Genomic DNA, 23,730 nt, shown 5'->3' on the forward strand with positions numbered 1-23,730 from the left:
ATGTGCTAGTTACCCAAACGTTTGATCCTTTTCACTTACTGAAAAGGTCTGAGCATGTGCCACCTCAAACATGATACCACTGATGGGTTTGTTCAAAAATGAAACATATGTTTTGTTTAAAAAATAACCCTGTGGGCCAATCACTTCTGCCTGCCCTGTGAAGGTTAGCCAGTGCTTCAGCTACCCTAATAAAGGGCTCATGGGGCTGCGCTATTATATTAATTCAGTAATTTTGGTTTAAAAGTTCCTTTTGCTAAACTATAGAATATTTAACCAGACCATTTCACTGATGCTCTCCACAAAGAAAACGGACAAATGCTCTCATTGGCACAATTGGGAGACGATGGCAAACTTGGCTCTGGGATAAATTGAGAAGAGGAGCGACAGCCTCTGCCATTCATGCGAATCAGAGCTCCAGCTGCTTGTTTCGGCAGAGGAAGGGGGACAGAAGCTCTGCAGGGAGCTGTGCTGGGGCAAGGCACCACCACACCTTCTGCTACCTCCCATTGCTCTTCCCCTCCGAATGCCAGAAGCTGCCTCCTCCTGGAATCGCCCAGGAGATAGCTAATCTATATTTTAAACAGGATAAAGAAGAAATACCGGATGAAGAATAAAAACAAGCCCCTCTGTTCATCCCATTTCAATAATGCTGCCATACTGGTGTGAGGTTTTTCATTTTAAAGTCCTGAGAGCTGACAACAGGTTAAGCAATTAAGTTATGACTTCGCTGTATTTGCTGAATATAAGCTACTGCCCATAGATGACAAAAGCTGAAGAAATGAGAGAGAGGAGGAGATCAGATGAAATAAGTAGGCCCAATGCATCTTCCTTTTAGTTACATTTATTTTAACAGAAATTAATTTAGTTCAGTGTGATTAAGCCAAGACATAAATAATTTCTCAGATATTTAAGTGGGGACAGCAATACCTGTTAGAGGCCACAAAATTGAATTTCAGAAATGATGACAAAAACGACCAAAAAAAAGGGCTCAAAAGTTATTTTCTCTTTACATGAAGTGCAAACAAAAGGAATATGAGAAAATACCAAATTTTTAAATTATGGCTATCCATGAGAAACACAGAACATTGTTAAGGAATCAGACCTATGAGCTGTAATAACACCAGTTTCCTCAGGTTTTCTATAGGTTACTTGGTTGTTCTGAGAGTGACTGCTTTTGAAACAACAACAGTCAGCTTCAGATTCAGCATGCCTTCTCATAGCGTCTTCTAAGTTCAATATGTTGTACCTTGAAAAGTGGATTTAAAAGCAGATTAGCTATTTTGGAGATAGACTGACGAAGCAATGCTGGTCTTATCCTATTTATTCTAGACATACATGAGTAGCTCTTGAAAAATTACTGCTATTTAGCATTAGAAGCGCTGTCACTAAGGAAGCAAAATAATATGATGAAGTGCATATCATTAAAAAAGTTCTAATGAGCCCTCTTTTCTAACATGCAACACAGTACCTCAACCCATTTCAAGACAAAAGAACATATCTGACACAAGGTGTTATTTGGCAGGCAAAACACACAATGGAAAAGCCCTACAATGCAGCTGGGGAGTCTGCCAACTTAACAGCCTTATTGAGCACAAGGCATGGTTAAGCAGTCTGCTTTCCTGCCTATTGCAACGGGACACTGCTGGACCTCTCCCACAGAACCCACCAGAGGTAGATGGTCATGGGATTACAGCCAGTTAGTGATCTGCTGGATGATGCACTGAACTGATACAAGCATACTTACGGTTTAAGTCACAGGCTGAAGGCCAAAGCTGGAGGCTTGATGGGTTGGTGTCTTGATTTGCTGTTTTTATTATGCAAGGCCTGAAAGGGATTCTCATGTTACAATACAACATGGTCCTATATTCTGTGTACTGACTAGCACCACAGGGGAAAAGCCTGCTCAAGTTTATCTTTCCCTCTTGCTTCACAAAGCTAGTAGCTCCCATAATAGCTCAAGCCAGAAACATATTCTGGAATGGTTCATTTTTTTCAAAAGATTGTTTGATTTTTTTAATCATACAGAAATGGTAGCATAAGAGGATTAAAATCTGGTTTTAGTGAAGTCACTAACAAAGCTCCTTCCAACTTCAGAAGTTCATAATTTCACCTGAATGATATTAATTGCAAAGGTCTGTTTTTCTTTTGCAAAGTTGGAACATACATTTACTTCCATTTAGTATTTTCACAATACTCTCCTGGTTTCGCTGTTTCTAAGTACAAGAAACATGAGAGATCAACGAAGCTTTAGATATTGCAACAGAAAATGCCGCAACAAAAAACTGCTGAATGAAGTAACAGAACATAAGAGTGGTTGGGTTTCTCTTGATGTTCTGAATTCTGACGATGCTTAACAACAAAGCAGCATTTTAAGTTTGTAACAAAAGATAATGTCTCACTAATATCAAGTTTCAAACCAAAAACATATTTTCTCACTAATACTCAAAGCACCAGAAAGCAACAAATATATATTCTTTAAAAAAAAAATAGACCTAGTGAACAATCTTGGGAAATATTAGTGAGCCTTTCTTCAGTAACAGCTTGTTTTAAGCTATTATTACAATTAGCAGTATGAAACAAAAAGAGAAACTTAATATGCTAAGGACATTTCAGCAAGCCTCCTGCAACAGAGGACTGTAGCTCCTTATTAAAACTATCTGATGTATTAGTAAAACAGCAGATGAGTAGCAGTTAATTTACTTGGATTTTCCAAGGTCTTTGACAAAGGACTACAGAAGAGGTTCTAAGTACGAGCTAAATCACCATGAGGTGGGAAAGTAGTTCTTATGTTTAAAAAAAGTGAAGATGTAGAATACAAAATGGAGAAATGAAGTATCTCATGTCAGCATCAGAAAAGGTAACGGTGAGGTCATTAATATCCCATGCTTCCATGTCTCCACATAGGAAGCCTGTTGCTTAATACAGTATCATCTGAAAAAGACGACGATAACAGGAAAAAAAAATATTATTCAGACCCCCAAACAATTACAGCAACACTACTCTGGTTTCTGCTTTATAAGTCTCTTTATAGCAAATACTCATACTTCGGTAAAGATTAATCTCTACAAAAAAGGCAAAGTATTCCTGCCCATTAGAGGATAAGCTGCAATACTTCACAATAATAATTCAAATACAATAGACAAGAAGAAAATCCAATGACAAGGGATGTTGACCCTTTCTTCTATGGAAGTCATTTCTGAAATAAGTAATAATCAATCACTCTCTATATAGAAGAGTGCTGGAAAAGATTACTTGTAGGGAGGACTTCTTTGAATGAAACAAAAATGGAGATTCCAGCCATTTGTGCAATCTCGTCCCAGAGTAACCATTCCAGTCTCATGGTCCGAGGTGCTTCTGCTACTTTCTGTTTGTATTTCCTTTCTCCCCCTCCTCCTCTCCAAGAGCAGAAGGGAACGTTGGAATTTCCTAAGATTTAATTCTTCTCTTACATTTCCTTACAACATTCCTGTAGCATTACAGATCATAGGGAGACGTCTCTACACCCAAATGTTCACAAAACTGATTTCCCTTCTCAAATTACTGAATTGGACCAACCATTAAAGACAGTCTTGAGAATTGTGAAGAAAGAGGTAGACTGACACCATGAAGAATAATATTACAAGGCTTTCCTCTCTCAAAGAAAAATAGCCAAGCTTTTACATCAAGCTTACTCTTGCAGTGAGAATACTGATAATGCTCTTGGAATTTTTTTTATATTCTGCCAATGCCCTGCTGTCTCAGCTGAGGTAAATGAGAAATTGTTGTCATCAGCAAATTAGTTGTAACAAATTCTAAACCTGTTCTTGCTCAGAAAAGAAAATGGAAAAAAAAAAAAAAAAAAGAAAAAAGAAAAAAAAAGAAAAAGAAAAAAAGCTTTAGTTTGCATTTGCACCCTTTGGCTCCCTCTTTGGCTGGCCTCTAGGTCAGAAATTAACTGCTTCTACCTACCTCCCCTGTCCCAGATAGGACTTGGTCTATTTTTTAATATGCTCTTTATGAAGCAACAGTCTTCCCATCCTTGTGCTGCTACACAACCAGTTGAGGAGAGAAATATTACCCAACTCTGATAGGGGTGTGGGGGCATGTGTGTTATCTGAATTTGTTTGTGAAGTACTGAGCAGCTTTTGATAGCTACAGGGAGGTATGTTGTAAACTCTCTGTAATGAATACTTGTAGACATGAATGTTTGTGCATACCTTCACTATAAGAACAAGTTGAAGCCTGCACCATTTAGATTGTCTTACTTTTCAGAATTGCACCTCTCTGAGCCTCTTCTACTGAAGAAGATTTTATGTGATCATTTTATAAATTAGATAAGTTCACAGGTAAGCATTGCGTGATGTTTCTTGACTGAGACTGGAGATGGCAAATAACTTACAATTTATTCTCAATTGGAAAAGTATTTAATAAAAAGGTTTGATTTGAAAGAGAATTCATCTGTGAGATCCCTTTCTTGGAAATCATATTTGATATAAGAGAGGATACAGTACTTCAGATAATTATACTGCCTTCTTTAGGAGGGAAAGCAAGCTCTTTCACAGAGACCTCTCGGCAAGTCTGACTTATTACTGTGGTTTATGTATTTATAGAACTGTTATGAGTTACAAGGCTGAGAACAACAGTTAAGTGATGTTTATCCAAGAATGTATTGATACATACAATGACTTCTTTGTCCTATACCTTTGCTTTTTTACTAATGAAAAATTAAATCTCTGTAACTTGTGGAAGTGAATATAAAAGCCTAATTTAAGGTCTCAACCCTGACAGCAACCTGACATGAGAAGCCCCTGCTGAATCTGTAAGGTGCGTACATGGTGGTTTTGGCTTGGGGAGCAAGAGATTGGAGAGCAGAAAGGGTGTCAAAACTCTTCTTCAGGCTACCAAGTCAAAGGAAGAGATAGTGAAGATCCCTTTTATCCCTATACTCTCCAGACTCCAGTAAACAGTTAAATGGCAAGCCCAATGTCATTTAAAAACACACCATCAGATTCACTTTAAGGCTCTAGTTTCAATCTGGAGAAAAGGTATCAAGAAAGCTGGCTTCTACTCTACCTGTTTAAAAATGATCTTCAAAATGATCTTTCCTCAGCAGGACATAACATTTCAGACAGTACCTTTTATGAGACAAGCTGGCATAGATGGAAGTAGACCAGCTTTGAAGCACAACAGCCTTCCTTAAGTCCATTATGAAAGCAGAACTTTTTCCACACTGTATAGTTGAACAGCTATTTTAGGTGGCAATTTACCTGTGTTAATCAGTTACATCATTTATCCAATTATGTGACACTCGTATAAACAAATTATAGGCAGATATAGTACCTTCTCACAGTTCAAGATGTAGTACTCATGGAAAGGCTTCAGAGCCTTTAAAAACTTCAGTTTATATGCCAACACTGTGGCATATCCAGAAACCAATGTCTCTGTCACATCTGGCACTGATGTCCAATTATTCAGTATAGCCTCCTGAATCACCAAAACCACTTCCTGCAGCGGACTTTTTGTAAACCTCTTATCCAAGTACTGACCAAGCCCAGCACTGCTTAACTGTATGAAATCATAGCCTACGGTGGTGTGACTGCAAGCACAAACAGCGTACATCTGTCATTTCAGCTCAGTTAGTAATCCAGTTGCCTTCTCCAGAATTAAGCCTCCTTTCAAGGCTGTCATAAGATGTAGTCTTATAGGAAGAGCTACTTTCCTGCAGTAAAATAATCTGAGTAGAGTATATTCAAATATCAACATTTTTTTATGTGTTCAGTTAATGATGAAAAAATTGCCCATGTTGCACAATGCTGGTTGAATTTGATGGTAACTTCCTGTTCTGACCACTAGTTGTCTAGTAACTATTATTAAAATGTGTAAGAAAATATCTAAAAAAACGATCAATGATACCACTGTAGGATCATTTTATGAACAAACACGTTTCTACAGTTACTCAGAACCTTTGACAACATTCGGTGGAGCCAATTTTTCAAGCCTGAGTGTTTAACTTCAGGTGCCCAAATAAAAAATAAAGGAACATGCCTAAACATAAGTTTAGCAGACTGATTGCATGTACCCATGATCACATTTCCAGAAGTGCTAAACTTCTACAAGTCCTAGTGATTTTAGTCAACATCTCTGACAAACACAGTCGGAGCTTTAAAAATTATGGTGTATATTTGTACTTGGGGGGGGGGGGGGGGGGAAGTAATAAGTTTACACAGATGTAGGCTTCTGTTGGGGCATATCCTGGTCTGTACCTACAGCTTGAACAACTATGCTACATGCAGGACTGATGTGCAAGTATTCTTGCCCCCCAGCCATGAACAAGAAGCAGCACAGCTGCTGCTGCAGCCCATGTGCTATTGTAACAGGGCAGCTGCTGTATCCTTCAGAGAAGAAGGGTGTTGCTGCTCAAGTAGTTCCTCATGGTTGTGGAAGCATGTCCTACACACTCCATGTTATCTGACCAGTTTCACCTTGAAATATCCTGTGCAGTAATTCAGGGCGAGCTTGCACTGACCTGGGGCTCACCCAAAGTCACCCACATGTAACAAAGCCATGCTGAATCCCATAAATATGGTAGGTATACTGAAACAAAGCAGGACTGGAAATAAATCTGAATTAAAGCATAATTTGTTGTTTGGTTGGTTGGGTTTTTTTTTTTAGCTGGTCACATTAAAGATTTGGTGCTATATGATTATAATAAGTCCAAAAGGTTAGTGTTATTTAAAAAAAAAAAGGCATTTTCTTTCCTGTTTCTCTTTGTACTCATGCTGGGCAAGACCTCTAGCCTAGTGCATCTGCATAAAAAATGAAAGAAAATTTATAACAATAAGATCTTGCTACACTTAACAAGGATGTATCACTCCCCCACCCCTCAGTAAATTATTTTGCTGGAGGCTACATCATTCTCTCTGAGTAGTATGTTGGGAGTTGACAGAGGCGTGAATAATTCACTGTGTAAGGAGCCTCCCTGAGCAGAGCTGAGCTGCAGCATGTTGGGCCGGCCTTTGATGCAAACTGGTTGGGCAGGTTCCTGGGCGCCCAAGGAACCAGTTTGACAGGCCTGTTATGCCAACAAATTCTGGTATGATTCCATGCTCTCCAGAATGCAGAAACCTGCCCAGCCAGTTAAATGAAAGGCATATTAGGTTATCCATTGCACATTGTATATATCTTAGGTGCAGCAGATCTCCTCTCGGCATTCTCTAGTGTGGTCCACAGTGGCTTCCTCATCTTACTTACACTTGAGGTTTATAGCTGGAGGGGAAGTCAATAGTAAATATTTATCACCCCGATCAAGAACAGAACTTTTCACAATTCAAACAGAAGGGTGAGTTTTGAAAGTCTTTCTTTAACATTAATTTAAGATAACCTTAAGCAAAAATTTCTGTTATGCTTGAAGTGATATAATGGCTTTCTCCTTAATGTGTCTGAGTACTGCCAGTCTCTATGGCACTTGTTGACAGGATTTGTGTGAGTGCAGCTTTCTGACCCTTCTGTGTGCAGCTCAACATCAGCTGCTCTGTCTGCAGGAGTGTTTACTGGAGAGACAGTTCAATGAACTAAGCATGGGAGTGAGAGACAGAAACTTCATTGCCAATGACTTAGTATTTTGAGCAGATCCCTTAAATATTGCCTATTGGTCTTCTCTTTTATACAGTGTTTTTATAATCCACATCTCACAACAGCACTGTCATGACAAGGCATAGTGCCATTACAGTAAGATGTGTGGTTACTAATTCTTGCCAGACTAACTTTTTTAATTGTTCAGTTTTACGGAGTGAGCAAATTAAACTTAGATTTACATATTCAGAATGGACTTAATGGTAAGATAGGAAATGTAATTCTTAACTGCTTTCTTTACATATACTTACTAGAAATGTACCTGTTTAGAAGGAGTAACGGTGGTAGCAATGGTAACAAAAAGCAGTCCTAATCATAAAGAGTAGGCAGACTTGAAAGCTGTACCTGTATCTGCAACTGAATCCATTCACAGGCTCTGTGTCAAATAAGAAAAATTAAACAGTATGAAAACAAAAGCTGTGGAATCTGGTAACTGATTAACTACTGGAGCACAGAAGTACTTACTGAGCTGAATAGAAAGGAATGAAGACAGGTTTTGTCATGCCTGCTAGGACAAAATAGCTCTTTAAGTAAATGTGAATCTTCTTACCATCTGTGTAACTACATTTTTAAAAACCCTCACATAGCTACTTTCATTACCCTGGACATCTTAATTTTATCTGTCTTTAAGTGAAACAAATACCATTCTCTTTCATGATACTAAAAAAAAATAATAATAGTGTCTTCAGTGGACGTAAATCACTAGATACAAAATATCTATACAGGATTATGTAAGACTTTATGATAGTCACACAACAGGAAGCTTCAATTATGGACGTGTTTACTGCCAGCTATTTCCAAGTTGATGCAAAAATGAATGTTATAATTCTTTTGTAGAGTGCCAATAAAAAGACCTCCTGAGCAGCTTAAAAACACAATGAATAGCAGATTGAGATGACCTTCTCATTAGCAGCATGGTATCTATGTGTAAATTTTTTTTTCTTCTAAGTGTGGGAAAACGGAAAAGAACATAGGGAAAGTTTTGCACTCTCACAGAAGCTAAAACTACCCATCAGGAAAAAGCATTAACTTTTTATCACCTCTGTTAATTTTGCTATCAAATATGAAAGAAAAACTTGCTAAGGAATAAAACATTTTAAAAAGAAAAAATTATAGCTGGCTTAACTGTATGCTTTGCACAGGGACTGTCTGTAGAGCCTATAAAATGCTACAAGACAGCTTTGATTTCTACATCTACAGGATTTTAACATAGCACATTTTAAAAATTCAGACCAAATAAATCAGTTTTTCAAAATACTACTTGCCATCCTCTCTTTATACAGTTTATGTGTTCTGTTTTATTTGACTTTTCCACAGCTGCCTTTTAGGGGGCGGGGGGAGCAGGAAGGGCAGTGGCCATTAGGGACCTTTTTTCTCAAAGGTAAGTAAAATACTATTTCCCATATGTTGTTTCTCTGTTCCTTGTTTACCTATCCTGAATTTTTGTCATTCTCTACAGTAAAAGGCAGGTGCATGATTTTGTACACAGAACTGTAAACTTTTATTTCAGCCTTCAAAGCCTGAAGCAGCCTTCCAAGGCTGAGATAAATATACATAACTACTTAGGCTATTCATGTTAAACAGAGAAACATCAGTAGGAGCAAAACATTTCCACATGCAGCTAATGCAAATAGGTGCTGCTGCTGCTGAGAGTCTGAGGACCAGGAACACTGCACTGGGGTCCTGCAACAGCATCCTTCAGGTTACCTTATTTTTCTCTCCATCACGGCTCTCTAAAAGAACTGAAAGTTTCAGTTGAATAAATCCTGACTGTTTCTGACTACAGATGAGGAGCAGTGAAAGCACTTCAAAGGAGAGGGTTACTTAAAGTGAACAATGTTACTGGCATCAGAGAATTTGATCTTGGCTTGATTTCAAAAGTGGCTACGCAAGCAGCTTGAAAAGAATCAAATTCAGCTAAGTGGGGGTGATGGGGTGGCTCCTCCCTATTTTTCCAGAGAAAGCAACTACCTGTGCCAGACAGCAGTGGAGCGCTCTGTGCGCCTTCCTGGCTGTAAGAAATCACACCGTTCCGAGAACTGCCAGTTCCTACACTCCCAGTTCAAATCCTGTTTAGGTAGCAGTTGAACTGTGCCACTTGCTCTTATTTGCTGCATCTGAAGTTGGGCTCCTTTGAAGTCCTTTTTGGCAACTGCAACATAAAGTTCATCAAATTAACATGACTAGAGAATTAAGCAATATATTTAGCCCCCAATGCAGATCTGCAAGTCAAGGAGGTTGTGAGTACTCTGCCCATGTATGTATATGTGCAATTAACTAAATCTCACATAAATAAATAAGGACTTCACTATTTCATATATAGATGCATATGTATATGTATTTATATATATTTACATATAGAGGAAAAGAGTGATATATTTACCATTGTGTTTAAAGCAATTCAAATATTTACACTGGAGTTCCCCAGTGTATTTCAAAGATGGTTTTAATCTTTACATCTAAATTTAAGGTAATAGAAGCAAAAAAGTAAGTTTTCTGCTAATCTCTTTTAACCCTATTCTGTCTAAAAATGCAGTGAGCTAGGTCACCTTCAGATACCTGAATGGCTAGAAACACAAATGCAGTCTCTGTACTACTCCACAAAAAAGGAAGAGAGGGAAATGAAAGGCTGTTTTTCATTTTATCTGTGCTGCAACAGTCCAGTACTCTTACAAGAGAAATTCAGTCATTAGTTGATTCGCTGGTAAACAGTCCAGTCATCGAGAAGGAAGGCATTGCCGCTAAAGCATAACTGAAAATCAACAGCTTCACACACTAGGAGTAAGATTAAAAATTTCAGACCAGCCAGGTCTAAATTGGTCTAAGATTAAATTAGACTGTCTTTTTGCCGAGTTGCTCATGGATAAGTATTCTGTCGCACAATTTAATGTGTCATATTAAGGTTATTTTGAAATCTGGACATGAGCCATAACATCATAGAAAGTTTCATATCCATTCAAGTGTAACAATGATGAAGAATTTTTCCCACAGTTTTATTGTCTAGGTGTGTGTGTTTACTCTTATAATATGAATGAGATGCAGTTCCAGTTAGACTAGTCAGCTTAAGACATTCAGTGTAAGTGAATGTGGAATATCAGACTCTTCAGTAGTTTTCTAGTACATTTAATGAGCCAGGGATCTGTTCAGTAATTGGTGGCCAAGTATGTGATTAGGGAATACACAAAATCAAATAAATCTGGAAGGGAGATAAAGGCAAAGTTCAATTGCTGGTCTTAATCCTTTATCACTTATTGTTGATTAGATAACACCATAGAAGTCAATGGATGTATAATGCTGTAAAGTTCAACATGAGAGAATGTGAACATAAACTGTTCACACAGTTTATTGGGAAATAAAATGGACGACATAATTATTTTCTAAAGTGCTTCCTATAAACAGAAAGGTCCAGTTTATGATAAAATACCTGAACAGTGGACAAGAGGTCTATTTTATTGCTATTTACCAGGTCTGTGTATATATTTAAGACATATATTTCTATTACCTCTGAGGAAATAATTACTTTCCCACATCACAAACTTTTAGATTATAGGAGTTTCAAAGGTAGAATAAAAAGCTGGCAACACATCTTATTTAAGAAGACTGGAGTGTCTATCACCAATTATTATGACTGTTTCTTCCATAAGACATAGCTAATTTTAGTTCTGCCATTTGTGTACTGATACGATAATGGATCAAACTTACAATGTAAGTAATCTGCTGCTGAGCTACAGAACACTGTTTTTATTTTATTTTAGTTGAAAAATAAGTGGCTAAACAGTGATGAGGAATTAGCAGAAAAGTTAAAAACCATATTTTTCAAAATACTTTACATTTCAAGGTACATATTTGGAGAGAAACCAAGAGTATTTTCAACAAAGGTGAACAACAGATTTAAAGTGTACTTAATCATGGGTTGTCTTTGACTCCTGTCTGTTGGTATTTCAAAATACTTCAGAAATGTTGAAAAAGTATTTCAGATTCAGCTTTAGTTACGCTGTAGCTCTGTAGTTGTGATACTTGCTGGACATCTGAGTGATCCGAGTAATGTAAAAAGAGTAAGACAGAACAGTTACTAACAATCATTAAACACCTGACCTATTAATTAATTAATTAATTAAATATCTAACTTTTTTCATACTGCTAGTAACAATATAGCAAGTATGTGGTTTGCAGCACTGGCCCTTGCAAAACGATCACCGTTGTGTCCTCTAATCATGCGACTAAGCTGTGTCTGCAGGTGCTAACATAAATACCAAAATGGCCCAGTTGAATTGTGTGAAGGCAGAATAGTAACAGTAAAAAGCTGTGTTTTGTTTCTATTACTAAGGACAACTACAAACTAAAAATCAAAAGGTTTCTCTCATGGCAGACAGCAGGGTTGGTCCCAATGAATGAAAGAACATTGACCTGCCATCTGAGCAAAATAATTACATTGGCAAAAATCTCAAAAGTGACACAAAAGTTTAGCTGCCTTATACCATACTAATTATACGGGCCTACAGGTTTTCATAATGACAGAAAAATGCTCTAGGCTGCTGCATCATATGCTATAATGACAAACCCATGGAAACTGTTAAGATCAATACGTGAGGGGAAAGCATTGCAAACACATCTTCTCTGTATAAACTCCAGCAATTAGCAGAGTACAAATCCTGTGGAAAAGGTAGCTTTGGCAGCACAGCCTGAATACTGGCAAGGCCACGTCTACCACAGGAATATAAAAGATCCGCTTTACATTGAAGCCATCAAGACTTTCTTCCAGGTAGGCTCCCTCTGTATGGGCAACATTTGCTTTAACGCAGGCTCTCGCACACACCCTTGCTTCTCCACAGCACTTGGCACCTGCTAAAACCTGGATGGTCCCCTTGGCTCTTCTCAGGCCGCTCTCTCTGGAAGTCCCAAACGCCGGGTCAGGCGCAGGCTGAGTGGATGAGGGCTGAGGCGGTTGGACTCGACCGATGGTGAAACGGTGGTACCCTTAGCACCGCAGGGCCGGCAGTTCCAGCCCCGGGCCGGAGAGCAGCCGCCCCTCACCACGCTGCTCTCGCGAGAGCAGCGCGGAAGCCTCGCGAGACCCCTTCGGACCCCGCCCCCCCCCCCGCAAGGAGCGGCGCTCGGCCCCGGCTTTCCCTTTTCCCGCCGTTTCGCGCGGAGCCGCTGGGAGCCAACCAGGTAACGGCGCGCGCTCTCCTCACCGCCGCCGCCTCCTGGTAACGGCCGCGAGCGCGCGGCTGCCGCTCCGGGCCGGCGCTGTGACGGGCTGCGCCGCAGCCCCGCAGCCCCGCGCCGCCAGCGGGGCCTCCCCCCGGCCCCGAGTCCGCTCGGGTTCCCGCGGGGCACGTTGGCAAACACAGGTCCTCCTTCCTCCGGGAGCGGAGCGCGTTTGCCCGTTCTCTCCGTTTCGGAGGCTGCCGCTCAGGAGTGCGGGACATGCCCGACCCCTCCTCTGCCGTTCAGGCCGGCGGGGAGCTGAGACGCGGGGGCGTGCGCCCGCCTGGCGAGCTCTCAGCTGCTGGTCATGGCAGGATTTCTCAGAGCACCGCGGCGTGTCTTACGAGTGAGTTTCCTGCATAGCGCTTGTGCAAAGGGAAAAGGGAAAAACCCAAACAGGTCACCGCCGGGTGGTACGGGAGAGCCGAATCTGCAAGAGCAGCCGGTGCTGAGGCTTTTTGGTGAGGGCCAGGGTTCGGGAAGCTGTGTGCTCTGCAGAATCACAGAGAGGCGGTGTGTTGCTGTCGGCCAAGTGTAACTACAGACGAGCAGCGTCAGTGCTTTACCGGTGCTGACCGCCAGTGATGTGTGTGTGTAGGAAGGCAGTCTTTTCTGAAGCTGCAGAAAGTCTAGCGATGCTGGAGGAAGTTCGTGGCTGGAAGAAGAGAGAAACAGAAATGTGTGGGTGATTCTGTGAAAGATTTAGCTGAGAGGGTTAAGAGTAAAGCCCCATCTGAGATAGTGGCCCAACTCCCTGCCTGCCTACAGCAGCAGGACACTGGGGAGAGGGGCTGGCATTGTTGCGCTTGCTTCCCCCTCGGCTTACAGCTCTCTCCCTGCCTGCAAGTGTCTGTACATCCAGCTCAGGTGGTTTTTTTTTTTTATTATTATTATTTTTTAATTTATTTTTTTCCTAAGGACTGGAAAATCCTTTATTAGGACTGGAGACTAAGCTGAGAAGCTGACATCACTGAATGTCTTTTACACCTGTGCAACTGCTCAGACCTGTCAAAGGCTCTGCACTTGTTGGGGGCCCTCTATTTGAAGACAAGTTGAACACCTGTAGAAAGCAATGTATTATTTTGGGATCTTGAAGGAGGTGAAGCTTGGGAAAAACTGTTGCTCTTTTTTTTTTTTTTTTTTTCCCCCTGTTTGTATTCAGTTGATGTACTGATCATTTGCAGAAACTCTGGGCAAGTTTTGTACAATTTTTTGTTACAGTCCCCTCTTCAGGAATAAAAAAGGATAAAACCAAAAACAGTAGGGACAGCCTTTAGTAATTCTAGAGTCAGATGCCCTTTTATGGGAAATTATTCATCTGACATACTCAAATCTAAGACAGTAAGAGAGCAAGTTTGTTGATTTCACTGCCCTAGCACTTGACAGAGAAAAAGATAGTTTCTGAGATATTTGTGCTTTAAGGCAGAAAAATAAGAGTTTAAAAGAGATTCCTAATGTCACTAGGCAATTGGTTCCACAAAGAAGCATTGTAAGATGGTTTAATGTGACCGCACACGAAGTGGAGCATTTGAGCTGCAAAGATGCAAGCAGATTACTGTTCAACTTCTGCTGAAGAATTGTAGGCATTGCTAATTTGAAACGGTAATTTTATTTTCTATTAAGAACTTGTCTTAAAATAAGAACATTAGCTAACTTGAAAACACGTGCTGAAGTAGGCACAGAATTTTCTATAGACAGAGCATGTTAAAGCAAATGTGTTCTTACCTAATGGTTGCTGAATGTTCTGTCAGCTCTGTTACTGTAGCATTTAAGTATCTTATACTATAGGAAAAATACAGTTCAAGTGTTGCTTTGTTGTTGAGAATAACGCTCTGTTTCATTATCTCATTAATTTTATCCCATTTTAAAGACAGCCATATTGAAAGAAAAGCGACTTGCTTAAGACTGTGCACACAGATGTGAGAAAGCAGAACAGAACCAAGGCTCCTAGGCCCTACACTAGGTCACTGACCACTGAACTAAACATTTTGTCATAGTGAATTTAGGGAACCAGCTAAACCAGTAGCTGCATTCAGATATTGTAAGTTACTTGAAGGCTCTCAAGATAGGAAATGCAGCTTCTTGACTGACTGCAGACCTTGTATTGTCTGAATTATGACTATAACATGTGCCTCAAAAATTGCAGAGCCAATTGATTCTTTTATTTGTTATATAGACATTGTGGTTTGGTTGTTTACACTGCTACTTTAGGAATAGTACAAAATACCTTCAATTTTTTCTTTCTTACTGTAATTTATATTACAGAGTAATAGAGATAGCTCTGTCCACCTGGTAATGACTCAGTCCCTGTTCAAAAGTCTTTGTTTAAAACTGACAGCATCAAATGGGGAAAACTTTAAATGTCTGGTTTTACACACAGAGAGCTGAAGGACAAAGAGATTACGTATTTCAAAATTGGACACACAGTGCCGATAGAATTGAATCTTTCCTTGGCTCAGACCCAGATCTCAGTACTGTGCTTCCGCTGTAGTTTACCCGAGGGCATCATCTGTGCTGAGAAACCCTTCAAAACAAATAAGAATTATGGATAAGATTTTTCTGAGTTGTGAGTTGTGTAGGCAGTCTGGCTTTTAAGACAGAGCTGTCTGATAGTTCTCCTCAGATATTAGTGTTTTGGAGGTTTATAAATTTTGAAATTAATTTCCGATTTCCTTTTCGTCAAGGAGTGGAAATAACTTTAATGTAGAATCATGAAGACTTCAAGGGGATGTGAGCTTTTCATTGCAGAAAGGTGTCATTTGAATCCATGTTTATGGAAAGGGTGTGTATACACAAATATATCTCTGACAAAACTTTTGACAAATGCTTTTGCTGACATCAAGATTTTGGAAAACAGTTCTGGTTTACTGTAGTTTTACCTAAGAAAAAGAGACTTCTAAGCATCTTAATGAAATATTAAGTTGCTGGCTGTTTAAGAGGGGGAAATTCTTTTTGTTTATAATTATTTGTAGCAAAATACTTGGCATCTTCCAAACGTTTAGGGTGACTGTCAGTATATAAGTACAACTTGACAAGGATAGGCAGTAAGCATTGTATTTCATCCATGACTGCAAGTTACAGTCTGAGAAATGCAAACATAAGCGTTGTTGATCTGTCATTACAGGCATACACCTGTCTTCAGAAACAACTTCGTAACTATGTAATTTCAAATTTAAAGTGTGAGAGTGAGCCTGTTCTGCAAATAAGTCAACAAAGCTGGGAGCAGGAAAAAGCAAGATGAATGCATCTGGAGGGAGCTGTGGGAGCCCTAATTCTGTGGAACCTCCTGGAGATTTCTTCAAGGAATTGTGGTCCAAACTGAAAGAATGTCATGACAAAGAAGTACAAGGTAAATTGTGAAAGTTTAGATTCACAGTAGACTGTCTTATCACAGGAAAGCTTTGAAGCAGAGTACCACTCTGTCTGCATGGAACCAAATACATCTTTAATGTCTTGTTTTAAGCAGAAAGTTGGACTGGATGATTAGAAATGACCCTTACAGATTGACTTCCTAAGCCTGGTTTAGCAGGATTAGATTTAAACTATCAACAAGTGTAAAAGATTTGCTAGGTCAGTGAAGAAAAAGTAACACAATGTTAAATGGGATCTGTGTTTCCTTAGGAAATATTTAAATGTTACTTTAATGGATTATGATTCAAAGTTTCCAAATCAAGTTATTAAATGGGTCAGTTTTTTTGTTGCCTTTGGATTTAGTCACTTCAGATACATTAAAATGGATCACATTGTTTATTTCCTCTAACTTGTGCAAATCTGCACCACTGCAGATTAATATTACTGAAGTGAAAATTATTTATTTGGTTTCAGTGTGCTGAATTTTCTCAAGAAAAATTAGAATAGAGTTGCTTATTTTTACATTATATTTTGTGACCCGTGATATCAATTTTACTATGGATTGACTGTGTCTGCTCATTCTTCAGTAGTGCAGGGCATTAACAACACTCAAAGATGAATTATTGCACCATACATTTATATTGTTACTATAATATTGTTTCACAAGTAGTATTCACAAAATGTTTTGCTAAGAAACCTTCATAAGAAATTAAGATTTTCTTCACAGTATCACAGTATGTTTGGGATTGGAAGGGACCTCAAAAGATCATCTAGTCCAATCCCCCTGCTGGAGCAGGAACGCCTAAGTGAGGTCGCACAGGAACATGTCCAGGCGGGTTTTGAATGTCTCTGGAGAAGGAGACTCCACAACCTCCCTGGGCAGCCTGTTCCAGTGCTCTGTCACCCTTACTGAGAAGAAGTTTTTTCTCAAATTTAAGCGGAACCTCTTGTGTTCCAGCTTGATTCCATTATCCCTTGTCCTATCATTGTTTACCACCGAGAAGAGCCTGGCTCCATCCTCATGGCACTCACCCTTTATATATTTATAAACATTGATAAGGTCCCCCCTTAGTCTCCTCTTCTCCAAACTAAAGAGACCCAGCTCCCTCAGCCTTTCTTCATAAGGGAGGTGCTCCACTCCCTTAATCATCTTTGTTGCCCTACGCTGGACCCTCTCCAGCAGTTCCCTGTCCTTCTTGAACTGAGGGGCCCAGAACTGGACATAATATTGTAGATGGGGTCTCACCAGGGCAGAGTAGATGGGAAGGAGAACCTCTCTCGATCTACTAACCAGCCCCCTTGTAATACACCCCAGGATGCCATTGGCTTTCCTGGCCACAAGGGCACAGTGCTGGTTCATGGTCATCCTGTTGTCCACCAGGACCCCCAGCACTTTCCCCTACACTGCTCTCTAATATGTAATTTCCCAACCTATACTGGAACCTGGGGTTGTTCTTCGGCCAATCTTAGGTCACACAATCCATTCTTTTGGATGGAATTAGAACAGTATTTGACTGAATCTTCCAACAAGCATATGCTTATACCTGAAATAGTATTTATATTAGGCTGGAATAAAGGCAGGTTAGTTTTTGTGAATTAAGAGCTTTAGTCATGCAAGTGAATCTTTGTAGCCAGACCATTCCAGTGGCCTTGGTCATTTCCACCAGCCTCAAAACAGTTCCAGGTCTGTCCATTTAGGTCCAGTTGTGTCATCACTTCTTAATTTCAAAAACTGTGAGTAATTGTTTTATAATGTATAGAGGTTTCATACCTCACACTGAAAGTCTTGACTCAACAATTTGCAACACTGGGCCTTGTTGCTTTACCTTAGTAACTTAAAAACAAACAAACAAAAAACCCAAACACCACAAACAAAAATACAGAAGAACATCTATCAATTTGGCAACTGAAAGGAAAGATGTACCATATGGTAGCATTTTGTTACATTAAAAAAGTATGTGTAGCCACATGAAATATGATTTTTATATTGTGTTCCAAAACACATGAAAAATAATATTTTTTTTAATTACTTTTTTTTTTAACTCTTGATGGTTCATTTCAGAGTTGGTGTAATGTCAAATGCAGATAAATGCGGAAATACTGACAGAACGGGATCTGGCAATTTATGGCATGTCTGAACAACAAAAACTGAACAAACAAAGAGCTCTAATGTAGAGGGTAATGTTAAGTGACCCCTTCTCTAGTTTCTTGGGATGTGCAGCACGTGATTTTAAAGTTTTGGTTTTCTTCGTGCAAGTGAAGATATGCTTTAGAATGCATGCTGGGTGGGGCCAGATAATTTTGCCACTAGGCAGACTTTTTCATGCCTAGCCCTTAGTCAGTATGTCCCGCACCGTGTTAGGTAAAATTAGGTCTTCCATGATAACATCAAAGACATGCCTGAAGGATAGTTAATTTTTTCAAAAGGTGGGGATCCTCTTATAGAAAATAATACTGGAAGATATTTTAGAAACATCAAACACAGGCTTGCCTGGACTTTGCTTGTTTCTGAAGTCTATAAATAAGAATTAAAATTGACTCATGAGTTTCCAATCTAAATGTCAGCAAAAAATTATTTTAAAGATGGTGGAAGGTGGATTCAGGGAAAGTTAGTAGTTGGAGAAAAAGCTTTTTGCATGTACAATGCACAATGTACAAAACATCGTAGTGGTTTAATTCTTTTCTTTTATTACAAATCCATGAAAAGTAGGATGTTCAGGCCTATTTTACAGGTTGTCATATTTATATATCTATAGAATGTAGACCAGAAATTACTTCAAAATCATACGGTTGGAAATGGATTTTATTGAATTTTTATATTGCTACATTGTAAAGTGTGTATTTTTCCATTATGTTAGCTAAACAAACACGGCTTCTTTTAAATGGATCAGTTGCAAAAAATACCAAATTTTGCCCCTCTTCAGCCAAAATAGTTCTTATTTTCTCTCAAATTCTTTATGTGGCAATGGGTAGGACTCCTACAACCCAATTTCCAAAGATGTTGGCAATGGTCAATGTTAATTGACTTTTTGTGGAATCAAGAAGTGTTCAGCAGCTCAGAGTAATGGTCATTAAAACTATATTTGCTTTTATTTCCTATCTGTAGAATGTGTAGGATACTTATGTGTTGTTCACAAATTAGAAAGGAATTAAATAATGCTGTTTATAAAGTGACTAATTTCTTCAGATGTTAGTACTTGCATCTACCTCAAAATAATTATATGGATACTTGCTGCACATGTGTCATGTCAACATGGTTCCTGAGGATGAATTGAAGTCTAAAGTTCTATGCTGAAAAGAAAGGTATTTCAGCATGGAAATGTGAGGAGAGTTTTGTGTACAACAAATAGCCTAACTCTTTTCAATTATTGCTTTACCTGTGAAAAGCAGAAGATACCAATGGGGAAAAAAGCGCTAGTCATAGATGTAGAGAAAATTACGAGGAAAGCAATCTCATTGATAGATTGCTGTAGGAAAGGAAATGGCTAGAAGCTCTTCAGAAGTAAATAATTGTAGAAATCAGGGCTGGAAGGAATCTTAGGAGGTCATCTGGTCCATCTCTGTACCCTTAAGGTAGGATTATGTCTCTGTCAGTGCTGACAGAAGCTTGTCCAACCCGTTCTTAGTAAACTTCAGTGATAAAGACGCTGTGCAGTCTTCCTGGGCACCGTCAATTTTAAGAAAGTATGTTTAATGCATCTGAAAATTCATCAGAACAGGGATTGTCATAGCTGTTAATTGAAAAATTAAAGGTATGTAGTCTAATCAAGTTGCATGTTTCATAAAATAGTGTTGTATGTTTAATTAATCTGCCTAATGATGGTTTAAATAAAGTCTTTGTCACTTTAATGGGGACTGTGTCATTTACTAAAGCGCTCATGAGATTTAGGTAAACTTGTATAGTCTGCAGCTTGCCTATTTCATAGAACACATATTATGTGAAAGATAAAATTGGATGGGCAATGTACATATTGGAGTTTAACATAACATTCTCGTGAGCACATAAAAATAAATAACGAAATCTTAAGCATAGCTCTTTAAATGATTATGCTTAAAACCTCCCAGTGCTTGGGAAAAACAAAAGGAAGAGATTACAGCCCATGTAGTAATTCAATGCTGTTGGATAAATGTAACAAACTGGTTTCCTGCCTTCTCATTGCAGTCATTTGAATTAAGAAAAAAACGCAGCCTTTAAGTAACTAGTTTGGTTCCTCCTGAATTGAGGTGAGAGGGGAGATAGTGTTACCTGTAGCACAGTACTGGGCCTTTTGAGCTCTGCCTCTTCAATTTGTGGCTCAGGTTGCCAGTGTTACAATTCTAAATACTTGCTGAACAGACTACCTGTTCATACAGGAGATGCATTGTTGTGCAGCTTCATTCCTTCCAATGGGCGTGGAGCAGCATTAAAGCACGCTTTATAGGGGTTCTAATTGCAGATGCCTAATTGACTTGATGAATAGCATCTACTTAAAAAAATAACCCCTATTTCTATGCTGATCTGCATGATAGAACATAACCTCTCACAGGTGTTGAATACTTACAGATAAAAGGAATTTTGCTATATTTGCTAGGAACTTTTTTTTTTTTTTTTTAAAAAAAAAGTAGTCATTGTGGATTTTTACCTCATCCTCTCACTGGCATCTTGTAGCACTCTGTGGCATGAGTTCACTGAGGCTCTGAATGTTACATTGTCCGCGGCCTAAAGAGGGAGCCTCCTCAAGCAAGTAGTTTACCCCTTTGAGATGTTCCCAGTTGAGTGTGATAGGGGAGAGAAAAAGGTCTATTAGCTGCCTTAACCAACATTTTCAATTGTAAGATGTTGTATCGGGTATATGTATATTGTCAGAAGTTTTCTTAAAAGTGTTCTGATTTCATAAGTTTATCGTTTTATCCTCAATGATTAATGGATTTGCAAGAAGGCTTACAAGACACCTCATATTCTCCTCCTGAGAGCATCAGTTGTGTTTGCAAAACTTTTTACATCTCTACAGACATATGTTTAGGAGTGTGTGGGCCTTGGTGGGAGAAAGGCCACAGATTAACTATCATTCCTCAGTCCGCCTTGAGAGGGTTCCAAAGAAGCTTTGGCTGCGAGGGTCTGGTAGCTTACCTCCAATAGTCTAGGTTGGCCTTTTGTGTTTTGAAGCCTTGAATCATCCATTTTTAATGTTTCCTTTTTGCATATACGTTGTAATATATTTTTCAGTTCAGTCATTGGATACTACATTTCAACCGTTGAATTATGCATGTATGTGTACACTGAACATATTTTATGCTACTTGTGTAGACATAGTCAATGAAAATAAATGGGCAGTGCTTGGTATTTATGTGTGAGCTTTTTTTACAAGGGTTTTTTTTAACCTCTTTAAGTGGGAATCCGTGTGTTTGTTTAATAAGCCCCTGTTTCCTAGGATCATAATATCTGTTTGTTTCCAAGATCCTGTAGAACATACCCAAGAAGTCCAGAATGAACCATTTTCTCTCAAAATTAGTGGCATTTTTTTCTCTCTTTTGCAGATGTTATTGGTGAAAGGAGAGTTAGTTTATTGTTTCGCTCATTTTGTTGAATCAGAATTCTATAACGTATTTTATTTCAATTTTTCAGGCTTACAGCTGAAAATATCCAAGTTGAAAAAGGAAAGATGCTTGTAAGTACTCAAACTAATGATTTAATTTATTAAATGAGAGTCTGAGTACCATTAATGGGCCATAATTCTTGTAAGATCCATTGAGGTTTCATGGGTTCTTCCTTCAGACATGTACAAAACTCCGCTCTTCTAGTAATTCAGCTGAAGTAATCTGAAGATACATGTAACTCTCTATAGGGTGTGGAACCTGAACAGTAGGTTTGCCTTCCTTGGACAAGTGACTGGTACAAAGTTTTCTCATATATGGCATTTCTAGGATACCTATCAAGATGTTGACGTTTCTAATATGAAAGACAACTAGGTAGACATTTTAAAATGGAGGTTGAATCTTTAAAAGAGAAATGACAAGACAACAGGCCAACTTTTTAATATTTTTATTTTTTGCTACATTTGCCTTTAGTGTTGTGTCTTAAGTCATGTTTCAGTCATTCAGTAAAGATTCTGGTAATAACCTTGCTAATTTTCAGTGAATACTTATATTTTAAGGCACATGTAACTTCTTTTGCAGTCATTATTTGACACTAAGTTTTAGTTTTGTTCATTAGAAGCAATTCAGGGGAAAAAAATATGAACTACAAGATTTACATGTGCAGTAGAATCACAGTATGTATTTACAACATTAAATCAGCTTTTAGTTTCCTTCTGCTGACTGAAGCCATGTTTAATGGAATTATAAGAGATATGCTAATGTAATTCCTTATTCAAATTTTGACTTCAGGTTTAATTACATTAATATTATGTTAATATTATGTATGACATGTATTATGAGTTGCACTTTATAAAGTGCTGTGTAGGAGGGATAAAAATAAATTACTTGATCTTTTTCCACTTTGGAAAACAATATAATTATCTTAGGTATGTTAAAGAAATTAAACGCTTCTTAAAATTAGCAAAAATGCTGCAAATTAGCATTCCGAGCATTGCCATCTGAAGTAAAAAATATGCAATCTGAGTTTTAAAGTGTAGCCACAGTGCTCTCAAGTGTAGTTTGTGCTTCTTCAGAAATAACATTTCTCTCATCATATAGTCAATTTTCTTCCTAATTAATTCCTATTAGATTTTTCAGCTGTCTCTTTTTTTTTTTTTTTTTTGTTACATTTTTCAAATTCTATAAGCAGGAAATAACCTTCCCCTAGTCTATAAAAACAAGGTCATCATGTGGGGTTTTTTGCACTGTAGTAACTCAAGCAATTCTCTAGCATTTTGATAGTTCTTCTCTAAACTCCCTGATGTGCTTATTCCTGGTTGTGAGGGAAACAAAGTTGTCTTTCTGTAGGAGTAAATTCCCTCTAGTGGAATCTGTCTTTCCTTTTCCTGCAACCTGAAGCATCTAAATGCATTTTAAAATGAGACTGGCATTTCAGGTGTAATTTAATTGTACTGCAGTACATACTTTACTTGCTGTCTAATTTTATAATAACAGTTCTACAATTACACAGGTGTCTCACTTCTAAGGAAGTTGTTCTTGTTTCTTTTCACTAGCCATTTGGAAATATTTCAGTTGTATAATGCCTGTGTTTGCTCCCTTCCCTAGATATCTTTTTGGTTTTTGTTTATCCTTTGTAGTGCTCAAACCTCCTCTGAGCCTCTGTTTTGCTAATTTCAGTTAAATATCACCCATTTTGCTGACATTTGATTATCCGCAGTAGCACTTTGAGCCTGTGCAGTATTGTGTTTTCTGATATTTCAGCTGCATTCATACGTATCTCATCTGTGGAGGCTATAGATAATTGCTTATGGTTTTGACTTTTATCTGATGCTTGCTGAGCAGGTGCAACAGTGTTTTCTTTGCACTTTCTGGGAACTAAAGGCTGCAGAGAAGCTGCTAGAAGGTAGCAGTGACAGCTGAAGGAACAGTTCGGGATAGGATCACGAAAGGAAAGATTAGTCACTTCCACAACAGCATCCA

The 23,730-nt window shown here is 38.6% G+C and overlaps 1 protein-coding gene and 1 long non-coding RNA gene across 7 annotated transcripts in view; one reads left to right on the forward strand and one right to left on the reverse strand.

The window, feature by feature from the left end:
• Positions 1–825: 825 nt before the first annotated feature.
• LOC110358517 (uncharacterized) lies at positions 826–12,646 on the reverse strand. Of its 2 annotated transcripts, none has more exons than XR_010470506.1 (5): positions 12,454–12,646; positions 9,583–9,763; positions 7,874–7,987; positions 1,745–2,931; positions 826–1,246 (listed from the first exon to the last, which is right to left on the reverse strand). It is a non-coding gene; the product is annotated as an uncharacterized LOC110358517 (long non-coding RNA). The 2 variants fall into 2 exon arrangements; XR_002412992.2 differs by having other exon boundaries at positions 1,005–1,246; positions 1,745–1,824; positions 12,454–12,617.
• The window catches only part of RBBP8 (RB binding protein 8, endonuclease), a 46,525-nt gene continuing 29,893 nt past the window's right edge, over positions 7,099–23,730 (forward strand). The window contains exons 1-4 of one of the 5 annotated variants that reach the window (XM_065053314.1): positions 7,174–7,318; positions 8,929–8,992; positions 15,947–16,171; positions 21,779–21,821. In XM_065053314.1, the coding sequence (XP_064909386.1) occupies positions 16,060–16,171; positions 21,779–21,821 (155 nt within the window). In that variant the 5' untranslated portion in view covers positions 7,174–7,318; positions 8,929–8,992; positions 15,947–16,059. Of the gene's footprint in view, positions 7,319–8,928; positions 8,993–12,670; positions 12,784–13,002; positions 13,169–14,286; positions 14,425–15,946; positions 16,172–21,778; positions 21,822–23,730 lie in introns of those variants that run through there. The other 4 variants (XM_065053315.1, XM_021287034.2, XM_065053313.1 and 1 more) reach the window with 4 other exon arrangements.

This window comes from Columba livia, chromosome 2 (assembly GCF_036013475.1).
Source record: "Columba livia isolate bColLiv1 breed racing homer chromosome 2, bColLiv1.pat.W.v2, whole genome shotgun sequence".
Taxonomy (NCBI): Eukaryota; Metazoa; Chordata; class Aves; order Columbiformes; family Columbidae; genus Columba; species Columba livia.